Source organism: Melanaphis sacchari, unplaced genomic scaffold (assembly GCF_002803265.2).
Source record: "Melanaphis sacchari strain LSU unplaced genomic scaffold, SCAv2.0 Contig0_pilon_pilon, whole genome shotgun sequence".
Lineage (NCBI taxonomy): Eukaryota > Metazoa > Arthropoda > Insecta > Hemiptera > Aphididae > Melanaphis > Melanaphis sacchari.
Window position 1 is genome coordinate 22,178,765 of NW_020270366.1, and position 16,932 is coordinate 22,195,696.

The window sequence follows — 16,932 nt, forward strand, 5'->3', positions numbered from 1 at the left end:
CGTGAAGTGTCCGCGGTCGGGGTATCGAGCAGCGGGCGCGGTCCAGCGACCTGCGCGATCGATGCGTCCAACGAATGGTACGTTCGGAACACGCCCTCTGGAGGCGGGGCTTGACACGCCTGCCTGCCGAATAATCGTGGCTTGTCGGCAAGGCTCGGCACGCGTCGTCCGCCGACCCGCTGCCGCTCTACCGCAGTACTGTCATCATCGTCAGTACGTTGCAGTCGTCCGCGCGATTGTGTAATTTGTTGTGTTGTGTTGTTTTGTTTTCGAGTTCTTTGTCCGTTCGCTACCCAACGTTCATCGCACGGTGGCTCCGGTCGATCGTCGTGCAGTCCAAACGCGTGTTCAGTTAAAATTTCGTAGCCATGAGCCGAATCGCTAGTGAGTGCGGTTCGAAAAACGTATACGGAACGGCGACGAGAATAATAAAACACTAAACTCTGAAAAACCCGTCGACTGGCTGTAGGGTATATAATAAGCAAAAATAAAATCGGAACCCGAACTCGAATTTCGTTCTCAAGCGTACCGGTGGTGGCACAAGACTTGCGGACATGGCGTTCTTCTTTTGTGGTATTGTTGGATATTTACATTACTATTATTAAATATTTTTTTCCATCGTCCCAAAACTTCGTTGTTGTCATTATTATTGTCGTTTACGCTATTGGTTGAACGACGTGGTTCGTTCTGCGGGCTCAGATGTATATATATATATACTGTTTAAAGTTTTATTATTAGGTCATATTATATACCTATAGTAGTCATTGGTCGTACATATTATATACAGTGCGCGTGTGCCAACAACACTACTGGCGTTGATTACGTGAATACTAGTTTTTTAAAGTAGTCAAGAAAATAAAACCGTTGTAGACAGATTGCTGCAGCCGCGACCGTGGTTTTTCGAAAGTATAACCGATCAACGACGCGTGAGCGTTATTGAGGGGGGAGAAAAACCCGATCCCCCCTCATGGCCTACCCCATAAACCGCCCATTTTATGAGGTTCCACGTGTGGATGTACAGCATTTGTTTTTGCCTCAAATTATGTCTATATGTATTTAATAACGAAATTCGTATTTCGTATACCTATGTACATTGTACTTGTTCGGTTGAAACTGCAGTAGGAGTTTGTACGATAATCGGGTCCATCGCGGATAGAAATCCCTTCGACGTTGCAGTGTCGTGCTCGCTCGTGCTTTAGAAAACAGTTTAGGTATCAACGCGGAAAACCCGCGGTGTAATAATTTATCTCGTTTGCGGGCGGGCACGTGCACGAACGGGTAATGCATACGAAAATGTGTTATGTAAATGTGTTTCAAAACGAATACCTATATTATTATATACCTGCTTACGAGTGGCTATGTTTTTTTTTTTTTTATTCCGTCGTGGTTTATACCCGCGTGCTCTGTGCAGTATAGACTATAGACTGCGTTAGTGCGCATCGTGATGCACCGACTGCTATATAACACTATATTATTATGCGTATAATATATATATACATTTAACATATTTATACAACTCACTGAATAAATGAATTATTATTATTATTATGCGTATTATATGCAATGGACATCTATACAAACGATATGCTTGCTATTATTATTACGCTTAAATATTGAACCTATTTATAACTAATTTCTACCTAAAGGCGATGTCACATTGGAGTATCTGGCATTATTAATTGTTCTGGATGTTCTTGTTATCATATTGTTCGGTTAACGATAAAGATATTATTAGACATTAAAACGATAAACTTATGGTTTGGTCGTTTTTTCTTTCGTATCGCCTAAATAGTATTATATTAATGTCGTTCACTCAATAACGCGACTTCTGTTTATATAATTTTGTCATTAACATTTGACGGCTTTTTGTTGATTATTTTCCTGTTTAATAATATAATTTCCGCCGCCCCGGACAACGGGCCAGACAGACTCTGGTCGACACTGTTGAGTGTTGTGCCCGACCTCAGGAGTTATCGCTCGCACACACACGAACATGCCGACTTGTACACCCCCTCCACTCGTCGGTCACTTCCTCAACAACGTCACTCTCCCACAGTTATGCGCTGCTAGCACAGCCCCATACGGACTAACAATAATAATAATAATGACTCGTATACGACACACACATCTTGTCTTGTATATATTTATTATTTTTCGTCGTTTATCAAGTTTTTATTTAAATTTCGTAACCAACTTTGAGTTTTTTAATTGTTTTTATTTGATTGTATTTACTTTTGTATGAATATACGTTCTATATTTAGTTTGTTTAGATAATTTTTATTTTATTTCTTGACTTCCCTCTATAATAACATTTGTAAGTGCGAAATGGTTCAACATTGATTATGCATAAAATTTGTACTATAATATATACTTAATATAGATTTTATAGGTACAACATGATCAAATTGAAAATATTTCAATATGTTGGTAGGTATATAAAATTATACGATGCAATTGGATAAAATAATTTGATTTTAAATTACAAAATTGTAAATAAATAATTTAATTTATAATGAAATAAAAGCGATTTACTGTTATCGTGCTTGGTTATTAATAATTTCCAAATAATTCAACTTTTAATATTATAGTATTTTAAACTAAATCTGTTAATTTTTATTTCAAATTCTTTCATAAACATATATGTTGGTTAAAACAAATCATCAAATTTAACTAAGAATTATAAAAATTAATAAGTCTTACAATAACATAGTATAACATTGTAAGAATAATGGTTAAATTATTAATGTAGGTACCTATTATGTGTTATAAAACAAAATCTATTAGTAAAGTTGTTTAAATGAACTTTAAATAAAAGAAAGAATATAAAAATCTTAATATTTGATATTTTAAAAGTTTTTGTTTTAGATTTATTGTGGATATTTATCTTTTAGAATATGTAAAATAACTTTTGGGACAATTTGATATTGAACTACTACATCTTAATTACAGAAATATATGTATATGCCTAAGTATTATTAATTTTGTAAATTAAATTGAAAATACAATTAAATGTACTATGTACTAAAATAACTACAAAATTATTTATTTTTAAATTTTATGTTACTCAAATCAAAGCCTTATTAAACATAGCCCAAAGATATACCTAGTAAGTAAAATACCTACAAGAATTTTATTTTATTTATAGTTAATAACTGGAAATATTTATATTTACACTTTATTATCTCTGCCATTATCATAACTTACCATTACTGAATCTTACCACATAAAAATGAATTATATATTTTGTTGATACATATCTTATTGGAATTTCAGAAGACTAAATCGTACATAAAATGTAATTATATTATTGTTAATTAATCCCAAAAATATATTTACTTTTTATTTTATTATTTATATATATATATATCTGTGTCATGTAAAATAATGTTTGTTTAGTAAATAGCTATATTTAAATATATTTCTTTTTTAAATTTACCAATTTAAGCAGGAGGTTATCACTTATATTGTAGATTATGTATTATATTTATTCTATATTAAAGTAGATAATATAATACAGTATCTATTACTACAGACTCTAAGTATGAAGTAGACTTAAACCTGTTTTAATAATTTTTATGTAATTATAAATACATTTTTTACCATATCTAGCTGCCTATATGTATATATTAATATTTTTATTGTATATCAATTACTGATTTTTTTATTTATGTTATGTACATACAATATAGTACATTGTTAGAAATTATTAATAATTGTATGTGTAGGTTATTAATTATTGTGTTTCATTCATTACCAATATAAAATATATATTAATCCATTTGCAATTCACTTAAAAAAGATAGGTATTTCGTAATTGTCTTCATTTTATTACTATAAAATTTAAAAAAAGCTAAACACAAAATTATTTACTTTATTTTAATAATAGGTTCTAAAAATATTATTTAAAAAAAAAAATAAATTGCATACAGTATATGTAATAGTAAATGATTATTATATTAAATATGCTTAAACTATAACACAATAAAACTTTAATAGTTTTTAAAATTATAAAATTGTTTTTTTATTTAATAATTATTAAATTATATTTCAATTATTCATAGAAATTATTATAGTTATGATAATATTATTCAAAAGAATAATTTAAACATAATATAGGCATATAATTATATTACTTGGTAGTTAGTACTTAGTACTTATTACTAATATTAATTATTATTAATTCCTAAAAGTGTTTTAATAAGCATTTATTTACAAATGACAATCAAATATTGATCCTTACAAGTAATAGTTGTCTAAATATATGTTTTAAATATTTATATATTATTATTTTCAACAGATCAGAATGAAGCGAAAAATTATTATAAGTGAATCTTTGTTTATTATGGTGTATAATATTAATGTTTATAGAATTTTTTTAAATATTCAAGTTCCTCATAACATAAGTTAACAAGAAATAATGCTGTTTTACTGTTTTATTGTCAAGTTTTTCATTTAATTAAATGAATCTATAATGACAAAATTAAAAAAAAAGATCTGTCTTTGCTTTTAAATCTGAAATAGATAAAATTCTTAATTAGTAGATATATGCTATAATTCATTTTAATTTAAAATAGCACATTATTCTGTGTAACAAGGTATAACGTATAACACATGTTGTTTATAAATTAATGTAAATGTATTTGTAAACGCATTGAAATCTACTGTTGAAAATTTGGTATTAAGGGTAAACTGATTTGTGATCTTTAAAGAGAAAAATGCACTAAATTTCTCCTTGTAGGATCCATACCGACTTCAGCTCATTTGTTATGGTTACAATGTAATTTATATGTATATAAATGTTAGTACCTACTACCTATATACAAAAGGAGATGTAATCGAAAGATTGTACGCACGTAAGAATCTTTGTTATAGGTGTATAACTTCTTGCATTTCAGAATTTAGATATACGTTTTACAATAATATTCGACGTAAATAAAAATCCAATAAATAGTTTTCGTTACTTAATGTAAATTTATTTATTATTTTTTTTTTTAAATTTTATCCGTAGCTTCACCCAGTAATGCAACCGAACAACTTATGACTCAAGGTGCATTTAAAATAAGGTCCTCACAAGTTGGTACATCTATGGTTCAAAACGGCGACCCTAACCGTGAGTAGATATTGCATACTTTTGTGATAAATACATTAGTAATTAATATTATATTATGTATATTTATTTTAACTAATTATTACTCGAGCATCATCGAGCATACTGTTTTATTTATAACATTAATTCATCGGTGATGTTAACGTATATTTAATGTACAAAAAAAAAAAAATATAAAACAAACAAACGAAATTGAACAATAATAATAATAATGTTGTTATCGTGTCTCGATCGTCCAATAGTATAGGTAATTTGATGATATGAGGATGCAACTACAACGAATGTGTATATATAGGGTGTGGTCCATTTATTATTTACCTTTAATATACGCCATGAGTCACACGCATGTGAGGGCGCAAAGCGACAAAACATACAGCAGCGTATTAATATTTCCCGCTAACTCGTTCATCCCCTATACACAATATTCGATAATTTATACACAATTCATATTTGGTGTGCGTAGTGCGTACACTATACATTATATGACAGGGTGTCGTCTGTAGTATTTCTCTATACATGGACTATAATCAAGGGCTATCGGACGAGAAAAATATTACTACCCACAATACTATATATTATGTATATCGTTATGTAGAGATATTTAAAACTCCAGGCACTATACTCGCACAGAACGATGTGAGTTATTATATATTTTTTATTCGTCATTATTATTATGCAACTCTTATATTTCTCTGGTCGAGACAGGTGAAGTGGCCATTAATTTTGTGTTGAGGTGTACCGCCGCCGCCGCCATGGTATGTATATAATAATCCCTCAGCGTGTCCGTCATGAAACCCCAATTTCTTCCCCAACATTGCGTCGTTTTTCCCGTGGTGGCTGTGAGCGCACTGTTGCGAATGCTTTAATTTTTAATCATGCGTAATTAGTATGATTAAACAGATGTATGTCCCGTAACTGTTTTTTGCACCAACAATGTGCTCTAGAAATTATAGACTAAAATATATTTTGAATTTAACGATTTGTCTGCATATATGTTGATCTACACGTATTTAAATTAAATGATTATTTTGGAAATGAGATTTTAAATTACTTATTGTTATTGTTTTATGTTTTTACATTCATTCTGAAATTTGAACTAATTGGTGAATTGTAATCACTATTGAAGGATTTGAAGAATTCCAGAGTTAAAATAAATAAAATTTTTAATTTTTAAAAAGGTTTGTTTATTTATTTTAAATGTTATGATATAACAATTTAATATTGGTTATAAATTATCAATTATTAAGTATTATAGTTTAGCTTTATTAGATGTACTTAACTTTAGTACGACTTATGACGTATAATATAATGTTCGTTTACATAACACTACCGACTGCAATGAATTTACTTAAAACAATTATATAATCGTTCCTAGGATTGTATTTTTCTTATTTTGTATTTGTTTTTCTGTACGATATACTAAATATTACTTTTTAGGTAGAGATAAATTATCCAATATAGTCAATATACTTATAGTGATTCATTGTTACGGGAATAAACATTGCAATATAATATTATATTTTATAGCAATTTGTATTTCACATTATCACATAAAATAATATAACGCATGCCCATATTTTCTGTACATACAAGTATACATATTATGTTATAAAACCTATTTTTATAATATAAGCGATTAGAATACATTTAATAAGACGTTTTTATTTCCTTAATTTATAAATATGATATTGTCTACTTTCAAATGTATTTATAATATCTGTTAAGTATTTGGATTCGATGTAAATATATGTATATTGTATATATCGAGAGAGAGAGAGAGAGAGTGAGATAATAATGTAAGTTATATTTTTCAATCTACTATATTTCAACCCTCCCACAAAAAGGTTCCTAAGGGCAATAGCTACATAAAAACGAAAAAACCTATATAGAGGGGAATATTGTGTCCCATCTGGTTAAACTCTTGGTACCGCTTATATAGCCTATGTGTATACATAATTATTCTGAACGTTATTATCAATGAGTTAAAGAAATTGTATTTTCCAATCATATTTTAAAAATAATTAAAATATAATTCATAATTATTTATCTTTAATTAATTTTCTCTTAATATTAATAATCATTTTCGACCGGATTTAAAAAAAAAATGTAAGTATTATGAATTATTTTTTTGCTAGTATATTGAATATTAATTGATAGAGTATATTTTGTTTACAATTAAGTATTCAGTATATAATAATACTCCTTATAATTTTCTTAATAATTGTACTCATAGTCTGTATATAGCTTGGAATCTATTGTATTATCCGTGTTTGATATTCAGTCGGTCTGGTAGTAACATTGCCATGTACACAACGCACTGTTAACATTCCTTTTCCGCCTATAATCTAATTCAAATATGTAAAGGTCGCCGTTTGTAGGAACTGGCAAACAATCGAATCGTTGTTATCGGGTAAACAAGTGACCTAAAGGGAAAAAAACCCTCGTCAACCATATCTGAGATATTATCTAATGTACTCAGCCTAATACAAACAGGTTTTGGTGTCCATAAAATAAAAAAAAATAAATAAATACGTTTTAGGGGGATAAGTCATTTATTTTTTTGAATTTTATTTTTTATTAGTTTATCCTTCGTTTAACAAGAATATAAATTAAATTACAATTGAAATAATAATTCTGAAACTTAGTTAAAAATTATTGGGATTCAACTATAGGTTTATTATAAATTGTCATATTTTTATCAAGGTTAAATTGTTTTCTTGTTGAAGTTAAATACTGTTCTTATTTATTAATTAATTTTAATCATAATATCTTAATAAAATATGTTATCTAAAAATATTGGGGTACTATATCAATTTAAAATGGTGATATAATGTAATAGGTATACTTCAGTAAATAAAAAATTGCTTCCAATAAGTAATTTTGATTCTTGTTCTATTATGTGCATTTTGTGGTTTGAGTTGTTAGTATAGTACCTATAGATAGTATGTGTCAGTATTAATGTTCGTTGTCTTCTGTCCCCAAGAACAATGAGGGCAACCTACATTTTTACTTCTATTTTCTGATAGAATTTCTAAAATTGAACACTATAGGTGTATACAATATACAAATATATAATATATTATGAAGCCCTGTAGTAATAAAAGTAATATGTAATAATATAATAGTTGTGGATACTGAAAAGAGTGGCCTAGCCTATAATTTAGCCAGTTATTGTGCAGCTATACACTGCGCCCACCCCCGCCGATCTCATGCTGCGCCTTAGTAATTTACGACAGATATATATATTTTTTCATCCCGAGTACTTACAATACTTGCTAGTGGTGGGAGTCTGGGTCTGCCGTCGTCCACGTCATTGTGTGTGTGTGTGTATTTGTATTTGTATATAATATGCAGCATGTTGTGTATTTTTGTGAGAGTACTGCGTTGTATAGAACACCTATGTATTCCAATAAGATCTCTTATCGTTTTTAACGACCAAGTTTTTTCCATAGCCTGTAATATTAAATGAAATAATTTTATGTTTACGTGTAAATGATTCTCTTATAATAAAAATATAATTAGTAATTAGTAATTAAAATTCGGCAGCAATGTTACTGTATATAGGTAGTATATTAATTATTAATGGTTCGTGATGTTCAAACTTTTAAAAATGTACAAAGTTATTGAAACACATAATTATTTATTTGATAGTTGTGATTACGATATACGGTTATTTTTTTTTCTGAAACATGACACTGAATATTATAAGTATTATGTATTATATAGATTACAGCTACATGTTATATACTTATTTGATAAGTAAAAAAAAAATATATTAATATGTATTATTAACATGTAGATTGTAGGAAAAGATTTATGGGTGTTCAGTGTTTATTTCTCCCATTAGAACTGTTTTTAAAATTAAAATTTATATTCACTAATCCATTTATACATTTATATTATCTATGTAATACAAATATGCTAATTAAAGTTTTTAAATAGTTGTTGCTATAAAAATTACAATTTTACTTGCTAAAATAAAATTTAGTTAATCAATTATATAGGTAAGTACTAGGTATAAAAAAAAAAATTATTATTATATTATATTTACAAGTATGGTGTAAGGTGTTAAGAAACGTGTTTTTCGCAGGGTCCGTTAAATTCTCTGTTACCTTTCTTTTCAACCCTTGATATTTTTTTCCGTACTCTTTTGGCGATGAAAATTTGATGAAAGAGTAGTTCTGTCTATCTAGAAGTTAGTTCTATCACTCGCATTCTCAAACTAGGCGATGAATCCCAGTGTCAGGAATTATTGCTAAATTTATATACTAGGTCGTTGCTAAATTTTTAGAAAAACTTGTGCTCAAAAATATTCTTCTTACAGTTAATTTGGCTGTTGTTATTAAACTTTACGATTTCAGGTTTGGACGCTCAGCCTTTATGAACTTGTAGGTACTCAATTCTTGAATCCTCTAGGTTTTTTAAAATAAATATCAGTTTGATACGGTATTTACAGATTTTTGAAACGTATTCGATAGATTCGATTGTTAGGTTAAGTTTACCTCCAAGTACTTATCAACTCTTGGTTCTTGGTTTGGTGATCAGTTCCTGACTAGTGTTAAATCTAACCTATCCAGAAGACATTATTGGGTGAAAATTAATGTATATTAATCAGATGTCTCTTCTATTCCATCAGATATTCCACAAGAAGGTTAACAGCAATATTTACTATTTGCCGTGTTTATTAACGTTATTAACTGTATAAAATAAATGATCCATAATTGCAATATTCTAGCTTTCGTGAACGACTTAAAAATTTTTCGTTGTATTATCAACAACTTCGTCTGCCTTCTATTGCAAAGCGATCTAAAGCCTTAGTTAATTGGTTCCAAACATTAACTAACCTACTCGATTAATAATATTAATATTACATCAATTAGTCGTAAAAAAAAAACCTAGGAAGCCTTTATCTACAGATCTTTAATTCCATCCTTACATTTTATTATTAAGTTGCAAGATAGTAAGGTTCATAAAGCAAACATTGACCGATTTTAAGCTTACCTCTCTGGTGAAAGCTATCTATTGTTCATTCGTAGGATCCCAGCTTAAGTACAGTTTAGTCATACGGGGTTACATAGCTTCCAATTTTACAATCAACAAGCGACTCCTAAGTCACTTTTTATCTTATACCGGCCATGGTTGAATATTCCTCGCCTATTGCATGACTACTCTTTAGTTCACTATAAACTTAGTTTTTTAACACTAGCCGATAGAAAAGTTGACTTCGATTTGAAGTTCCTCTGTATTCTTATCGACAGTTTTGCCGACACATCTTCGCTCCTTTCCCTCATTAACTTTCGAGTCCTTTCACGTTTGACCCCCCCCCCCCCCCCCCCACCCTTCGATTCCTTCCCCGTTTCCCCCCCCCCCCCCAAACTACCACTGTTTTTACTCTCCTTTTGCGCATCACTAATTATATTTTGAATATAATCCAATTCACCGCGTGATGCGCCTTGTTATCGTTTACCCATAATTCTTACCTTAATCTTATCTGTTCCTGTCTCACTTTTATTGATTTGTTACTTGCATGCATTATTTTACTTACATATAATTACTGTACTTTGGGCCTAGCCTATATTTAATAAAATAAAATTTTGTCTTTAATCATATCTTGAAGTGATAAATGTTCTAATATTAAATTCAATTAATAATTATTTAATTACAAATAAATAGAAATAACATGTCAAGAGTTCTGCCATGATTTGTTCGTCAAAGATACCTATATAGAAAAATATTTCATGTAAAGTTCATTTATTTATACTTTAAATACTGGATCTAATAATTTTGATATGAAGTAAAAAATAGCTATTATAATGCTCTTGTGTTTCGCTGATTAATTCCATAACGTGTTTTTGACAAGTTCAATCTGGCGGTTGAACAGATGCACTTTTAGCCCTAAATAATAATATATTTAATGAACCGTTTTTTATTCCAGAGTTTATATTTGGACCCGTATCAAAGACAAACTCATAATTTTTTAACTTATTTCCCACGGTCTGGGTTACATTATACTGTAGATATAACTGCGGGTCTAACAATTATTATAAGACCACTTATTGAATTGATATATCATACTTGAAAAAAAATTAATTTTTACTTGAAAATATTAAATTAGTTTGTACTATGTACAATTGTACACATATTGTATCGAAATTGTAATACGTACGTTTTACAAATATGTTAAATTTTAAGAAAAAATAAATGAGATTTGAAAATAGTAAAATTAATTTAATTAAAATCCATTATTCTGGTATGTACCCATACAAATTTAGTATTATAAAAAATGGTATTTCATAATTTTTTTATTACTTACTCATATTAAAATGTAGATTATTTTTATGTTTATTTATGTGATTGTATACAATAATATTTTATTTATAAACATTTATTTATTGGTATATAAAAACACTTTTTTAAACATAGATGACCAATTAGGTATTAAAAAACATGATTAACATGTATGTTTATAGATTATTAATAACAATGAAAATTCTTCGTTTTTTTCAATCAACAAAATGCTTTCGAATTTATCATAGTAGTATTTGGTATTTTTTAAGTTTCTAACAATTATTTTCAATATTGGTTCTTGAAACGAGTTCAGCTGAGCAAACATCGAGGCATTGTTGAAATACAAGAAGGATGTGGTTATAATATAGGGGGGTAGTTTGATGGAGATATCCCTTCTTTTACAGTTTTACAACAAGGGTCCGGTAGTTGATGAATGGCCTCAGATGCACTTCAAAAGCTGCTGTGCACCCTTTATAAAATTTATTTTTCGCAAAATGTAATTAAAGGTGTTTTGATATTTAAAAATAAATGTATAAGTTATTTAATAATACATACTTAACAAATAACGATATAAAATATTATTAAAATTGAAATTGTTACCATTAAAATGTTTGAATTATTCCTATTTATAGTTTACAAATTGTAACGTAGGGGAAATGGAATGTCAAAATAACTTAGGTTTTTTTTTTTATTTATTTTTCATAACTATAAAAACCGTTTTGTAGATAAATACAATAATTTATTTATTTTTTACTCGAAAATTAGGATCAAGTTTTTGCACGTGTTAAAAGTCTTGAGAACTGAATTTACAGAATTTCATTGTTTATTGAAATGAAGGTACGTTTAAATTATTTATTCACATCTAGAATTTTACCCAATCATATATCTATAACAAATAAAAATTATTTTAAAATGCATACAATTTATAAATAATTCAAAATTACTTGTTTTTCAATTTTCAAGTTTTTACTTTGAAAATAATTTATGTGTACTTTGAAGTTATCGTACCAAAAATATACGTTTTCATTGGTGGTATATATGAAACTTAATTTATTTATAGTCCCTAGACAATATATTTAAATTAGTAATCAGAATGATGTTATGTACTAATAATTATATATATATATATAAAGGGTCTATATATTTATAGACTATATAATTTAAAATATATACGGAGCTTACTTTTGTATTATTCGCAAACTTATGAAAACTTGTCAATGGATAATTGACAAAGTACACAATTAATATTATTATTTACCAGAGTAAAAATAATAAAAGGAACAAATGATAATTTATTGGTAACTATAGATTAAGACATATAATTAAACTGTTAATGCTTTGTTTGTATTTAACACATTAATGACGTTTAAATTTGTATACTGTACATCATATATTATGATTTATGAAACATTATTATTTTTTATAGTTAATAATTAAAATATAAAAAAGATTCTTGACTAATTTTCAATAATTTTATCAATATTGAATAATATATTATAAATGAAATCAATATTATTTTTACAATATTTTCTTTGCTCTAAGAATAATAAAATTAAATTTCGGTATAGTCAATTATAATTAATAATTTACGTTATATATCATTAGAAATTGTGTGCAAATGATAAAATAATTTGTAGAAAAATAATTTAATTAATATTATAAAAAGTCTCATTAAAAAAACAAAACATAAAATTAATTTCGAATACAAAATGAACAGTATTTAAAGTTGACGTAAATATTAAAGCTCATAATATAAAACCATGCAAAATGCTGTATAATTTACATAGGTAGTACAATCATAGTTTTATAAAATATTGTTATGATGACTTTCGTTTATTATTTATAACCACCGGGCGAAACATATGTCCCCATCCCCGTATCAATTGCATATTTCATAAGGCATAGAAATAATAGCGTTATGATTTAAAAAAAATGTATATTATAATAATCGAGACGTAATACTCCGTGGATTCGGTTAAAAATAGAAAAGAGGTTATTGTTAATTAAAGACGGTTGAAAATGTTTTTTTTGAAGAAATAGGAATGATAAATATTATTTAAAACATATTTGCTTCCATCACGTGGGTAAAATCAGTCAAGACGTGTTTTAACGACCATCATGTACTGTATAATAAATAAATATATTAATATGACACGATTGTATATAGTTGTAATAATAATTGTAGTAATAAATGCGAGCGTATCCGTATTATATGCCGGCGTAAACGAACGATTCACGGTGGCGACGACGACCTGAGAACCCCTGTGTACTAGGGTTGTCCGCCCGAAGCGATCCAAGGGGCCTCGACTGTTCGCCGGTGAACGGTGAACAGTTGGCTCGTGTGTGTTTTTTAAAAGTTGAAGTGTCAGTGTGCGTTCGGCAGCGGATGTACGGCGTAGTGTTTCTCAGAGTTGCGCGGTCACTGATTTTCAGAACTGTGAATTATTATTATTATGCGTTTCATCGTAATTTTTTCTCGGTGTAGTGCTTCATGTTTTATTCTACCGACAAGATATATTTATATTGACGACATTTTCGGATGAATTTAGTAGGTACTTACATAAATAATAAGTGCATATTATATTGTATTCGACAAATCGCCTAATCAACAGGTTTATTTAATTATTTAAATTTATAATTATTACTTTTTTTTTTTTTATTTAAAATTATTTTATTATATGTTTTTAATTTTTAAAAATTACTGTCGTTGTGTATTGTAATTATTTCAATCAAGTAGTTTCTGTATTCAGTCACTCTATAGCTTACCATCGCAAGTACTGCGCATCATAGGTCACTGTGTGTGCGCGCGCGCGTGTATGTAAATATAATAATATTCGAGGGCGTTTCACACTACACAACACAGCCTATTCTGCCGCTAAAACCTAATGGATATTTTGATCTCGCATGCTGTCGTCATTATCTACACATTTCATTGAAATTTGAATTTTTTCTATTCATGAAAAAAAAATAAATATTTCTTGAGTAATTTATTTAATGGTCGTTTATATAATTAATAGTTTATCAAAATAGGTACCTACTGAATACTGCACACCCATTATCATTATTGTTGTTATTATTGTACAGGGTTTTTGAACATTAAATCTTTAAACAGTATATTCACTTATGATGTCTTTCCAATTTCTGTTATTCTTTATTGTATTTTAGGTAGAAATGATTTTATTTTTTAGTGCCCCTATTTGATTGCTTTTGTATAAATTTCTATTCGTTTTATGTCCAATCGTTGCATTAAATAAGTATACCTATTTTGTTTTTTTTTTAGTCTTTACATGGTAACTGTGTTCTAAGAAACTAGGTATAACGTTTAAATTTTAATCGTAAATTGAAATAATAAATACAAAACTACAGAATTTTATTTTCACGTATTAAGTTATTTTTAAACGGTCAATTGTCTCTTGCTTAAGATTAAAGTAAAATCAGATTTTGAATTTTTTGCAGTATTAATGTACCTACATATGATCTATGCCTGTTGGTAACTATTAAACGTAATTTTAATGACAAGGCATATGTTTTACGATAGTAAAAAAGTCTAAATAATAAATTGCCTCAGTAAATCGTTAAATGATAACAATAAAACATTTTAACGGGTACAAAAAATACTTTGGGTTGCTATTTCTTTTGTTATCTACTAGTACATAATACACATACTACGAATAAACATATTATACTCGATATTATGCATTATAATATTCATTAAGATTAAATCATAGAACATTATTAAAAAAGAAAAATAATAATTTTGATACTTGTATTATACATTTATACCTACTTGCTATTATAGTTCTATGTATTATTTTATTTCTTAATGGTCTTTAAAAAATAATTAAATGCGCATGTACAATAATTATGTTTCAGTTATCAATTTTAAAATAAAAATATAAACAGCAGATAATATATATCACCAAACTGTATTAAATATTTTAGGTCAATAAAATTAATTAAAATATTAGTTATTAATTATTATATTATAATTTTATATCCACAAACATAATATATATAGATGAATTATTATAGTTATAAATGTAATATAAAATTATTTTTATAATAATATCTTCATTTGTGTTTGGTTATTAGCTTTCTAAGTTTGTTATTTATAAAAAAAAAAAAATTAATTAATTTTTGTTGACATTGTTAGTATTAAAATTAAGCGTTTGAGTATATTGGTATATATAATTAAAAAGAAAGTAATACCTATTTTCAATTGATTAAAAATTATTTAACATCTAAGACAGGGGTCGGCAACCTTTTTGGTGTCAAGGGCCAAAAACTAAAATTCAATTTTTTCAAGGGTCACGATTCGAATATATTTTATTTAAACAAAAGTTTATAAATATATCAAATTTAGTTTATTTAAGTTCACCACTGTTTGGTATATTAATTTAACAAGGTGTATATTAACAAAGTTTTAATAATAATACATAATGATAATAAAATAAAAAAGTATTAAGTAAAAATTAATGGGATTTTTGTATTTGAATGGCATCAACCAGTTGGTTGATCTTAGGTTTGATCTTAGGTGTAGAAATTCTCAATGTTGCATGCAAGTGGTTATCAGTTAATCGCGAAGCATATTTGCTTTTTCGATATTTCATCAGAGAAAAAGTTTGCTTGCCATTATACGTACTTCCAAACATGGATAACATTTGTTTAACAAAATATTTTATTTTGCTAAATTTTGTTTCACAGAGACTTGAATAAAACTGAATTAAGTTGTGGCTATCATGAAAAGCAGTTTTAAGACTTTCGTCACTTTGTAGTTCAATAATTTCCATTTGTAAATAGCTTTCAACGTCATCAATATCAACTACAAACGGGTTTTGAAATAATTTAATTTTGAAGTCTATTGAATAAAAGTCAGAAAATCTGGTTGAAAATTAATTTTGTAACTTTTCATTAATATTCAAAAATGTAATATCATTTCTTCCCAGTTATATTGTTGAAATGTCTCCATGGATTTTTTACAACAAACGAAATGATCTAATTTTTTTTCATCAATATGCTTGTAAAAAAATTTTATTTTACTGAAAATGATTTAACATCTGAGTACATATCAGGAAGTAATTTTTCTTTTCCTTGTAGTTTTATATTTAAATCATTTAAAAATGTGGTAATGTCGGTTAAAAAAGCAAGATCAAGTATCCAAGTTTTATCAGATAATTGCAGAATATTTTTTCCTGTTTCATCCATAAATATATTTATTTCTTCCCTGAGAGTAAAAAACGCGTTTTAAAGCAGCACCTCTACTTAACCAACGAACTTCAGTAAAATAAATAACATCACCATATTCAGCTTCAATTTCTTCAAAAAACTGTTGGAATTGTCGTGAGTCAACCCATTTTTCGTCTATAGTTTATGGTTGATACAACTGTATCCATGACATTTTTCCAAGCCAAAACTTTGCTACAAAGTACCTCTTGGTGTATAATGCAATGAAAAATCATAGGCATTTCGAATTTACTATCAATCATTTTAGTCTTAATCCTCCCAACAAAACCTTTATTTATGCCACTCATATTTTT

The 16,932-nt window shown here is 27.7% G+C and overlaps 1 protein-coding gene across 4 annotated transcripts in view; it reads left to right on the top strand.

Moving 5' to 3' along the window:
* Positions 1 to 222: 222 nt before the first annotated feature.
* LOC112602480 overlaps positions 223 to 16,932 on the top strand; it is a 54,659-nt gene continuing 37,949 nt past the window's right edge. Inside the window, exons 1-2 of one of the 4 annotated variants that reach the window (XM_025350602.1) lie at positions 223 to 573; positions 5,009 to 5,110. In XM_025350602.1, coding sequence (XP_025206387.1) covers positions 555 to 573; positions 5,009 to 5,110 — 121 coding nt within the window. In that variant the 5' untranslated portion in view covers positions 223 to 554. Of the gene's footprint in view, positions 574 to 5,008; positions 5,111 to 13,782; positions 13,948 to 16,932 lie in introns of those variants that run through there. The other 3 variants (XM_025350689.1, XM_025350772.1, XM_025350853.1) reach the window with 3 other exon arrangements.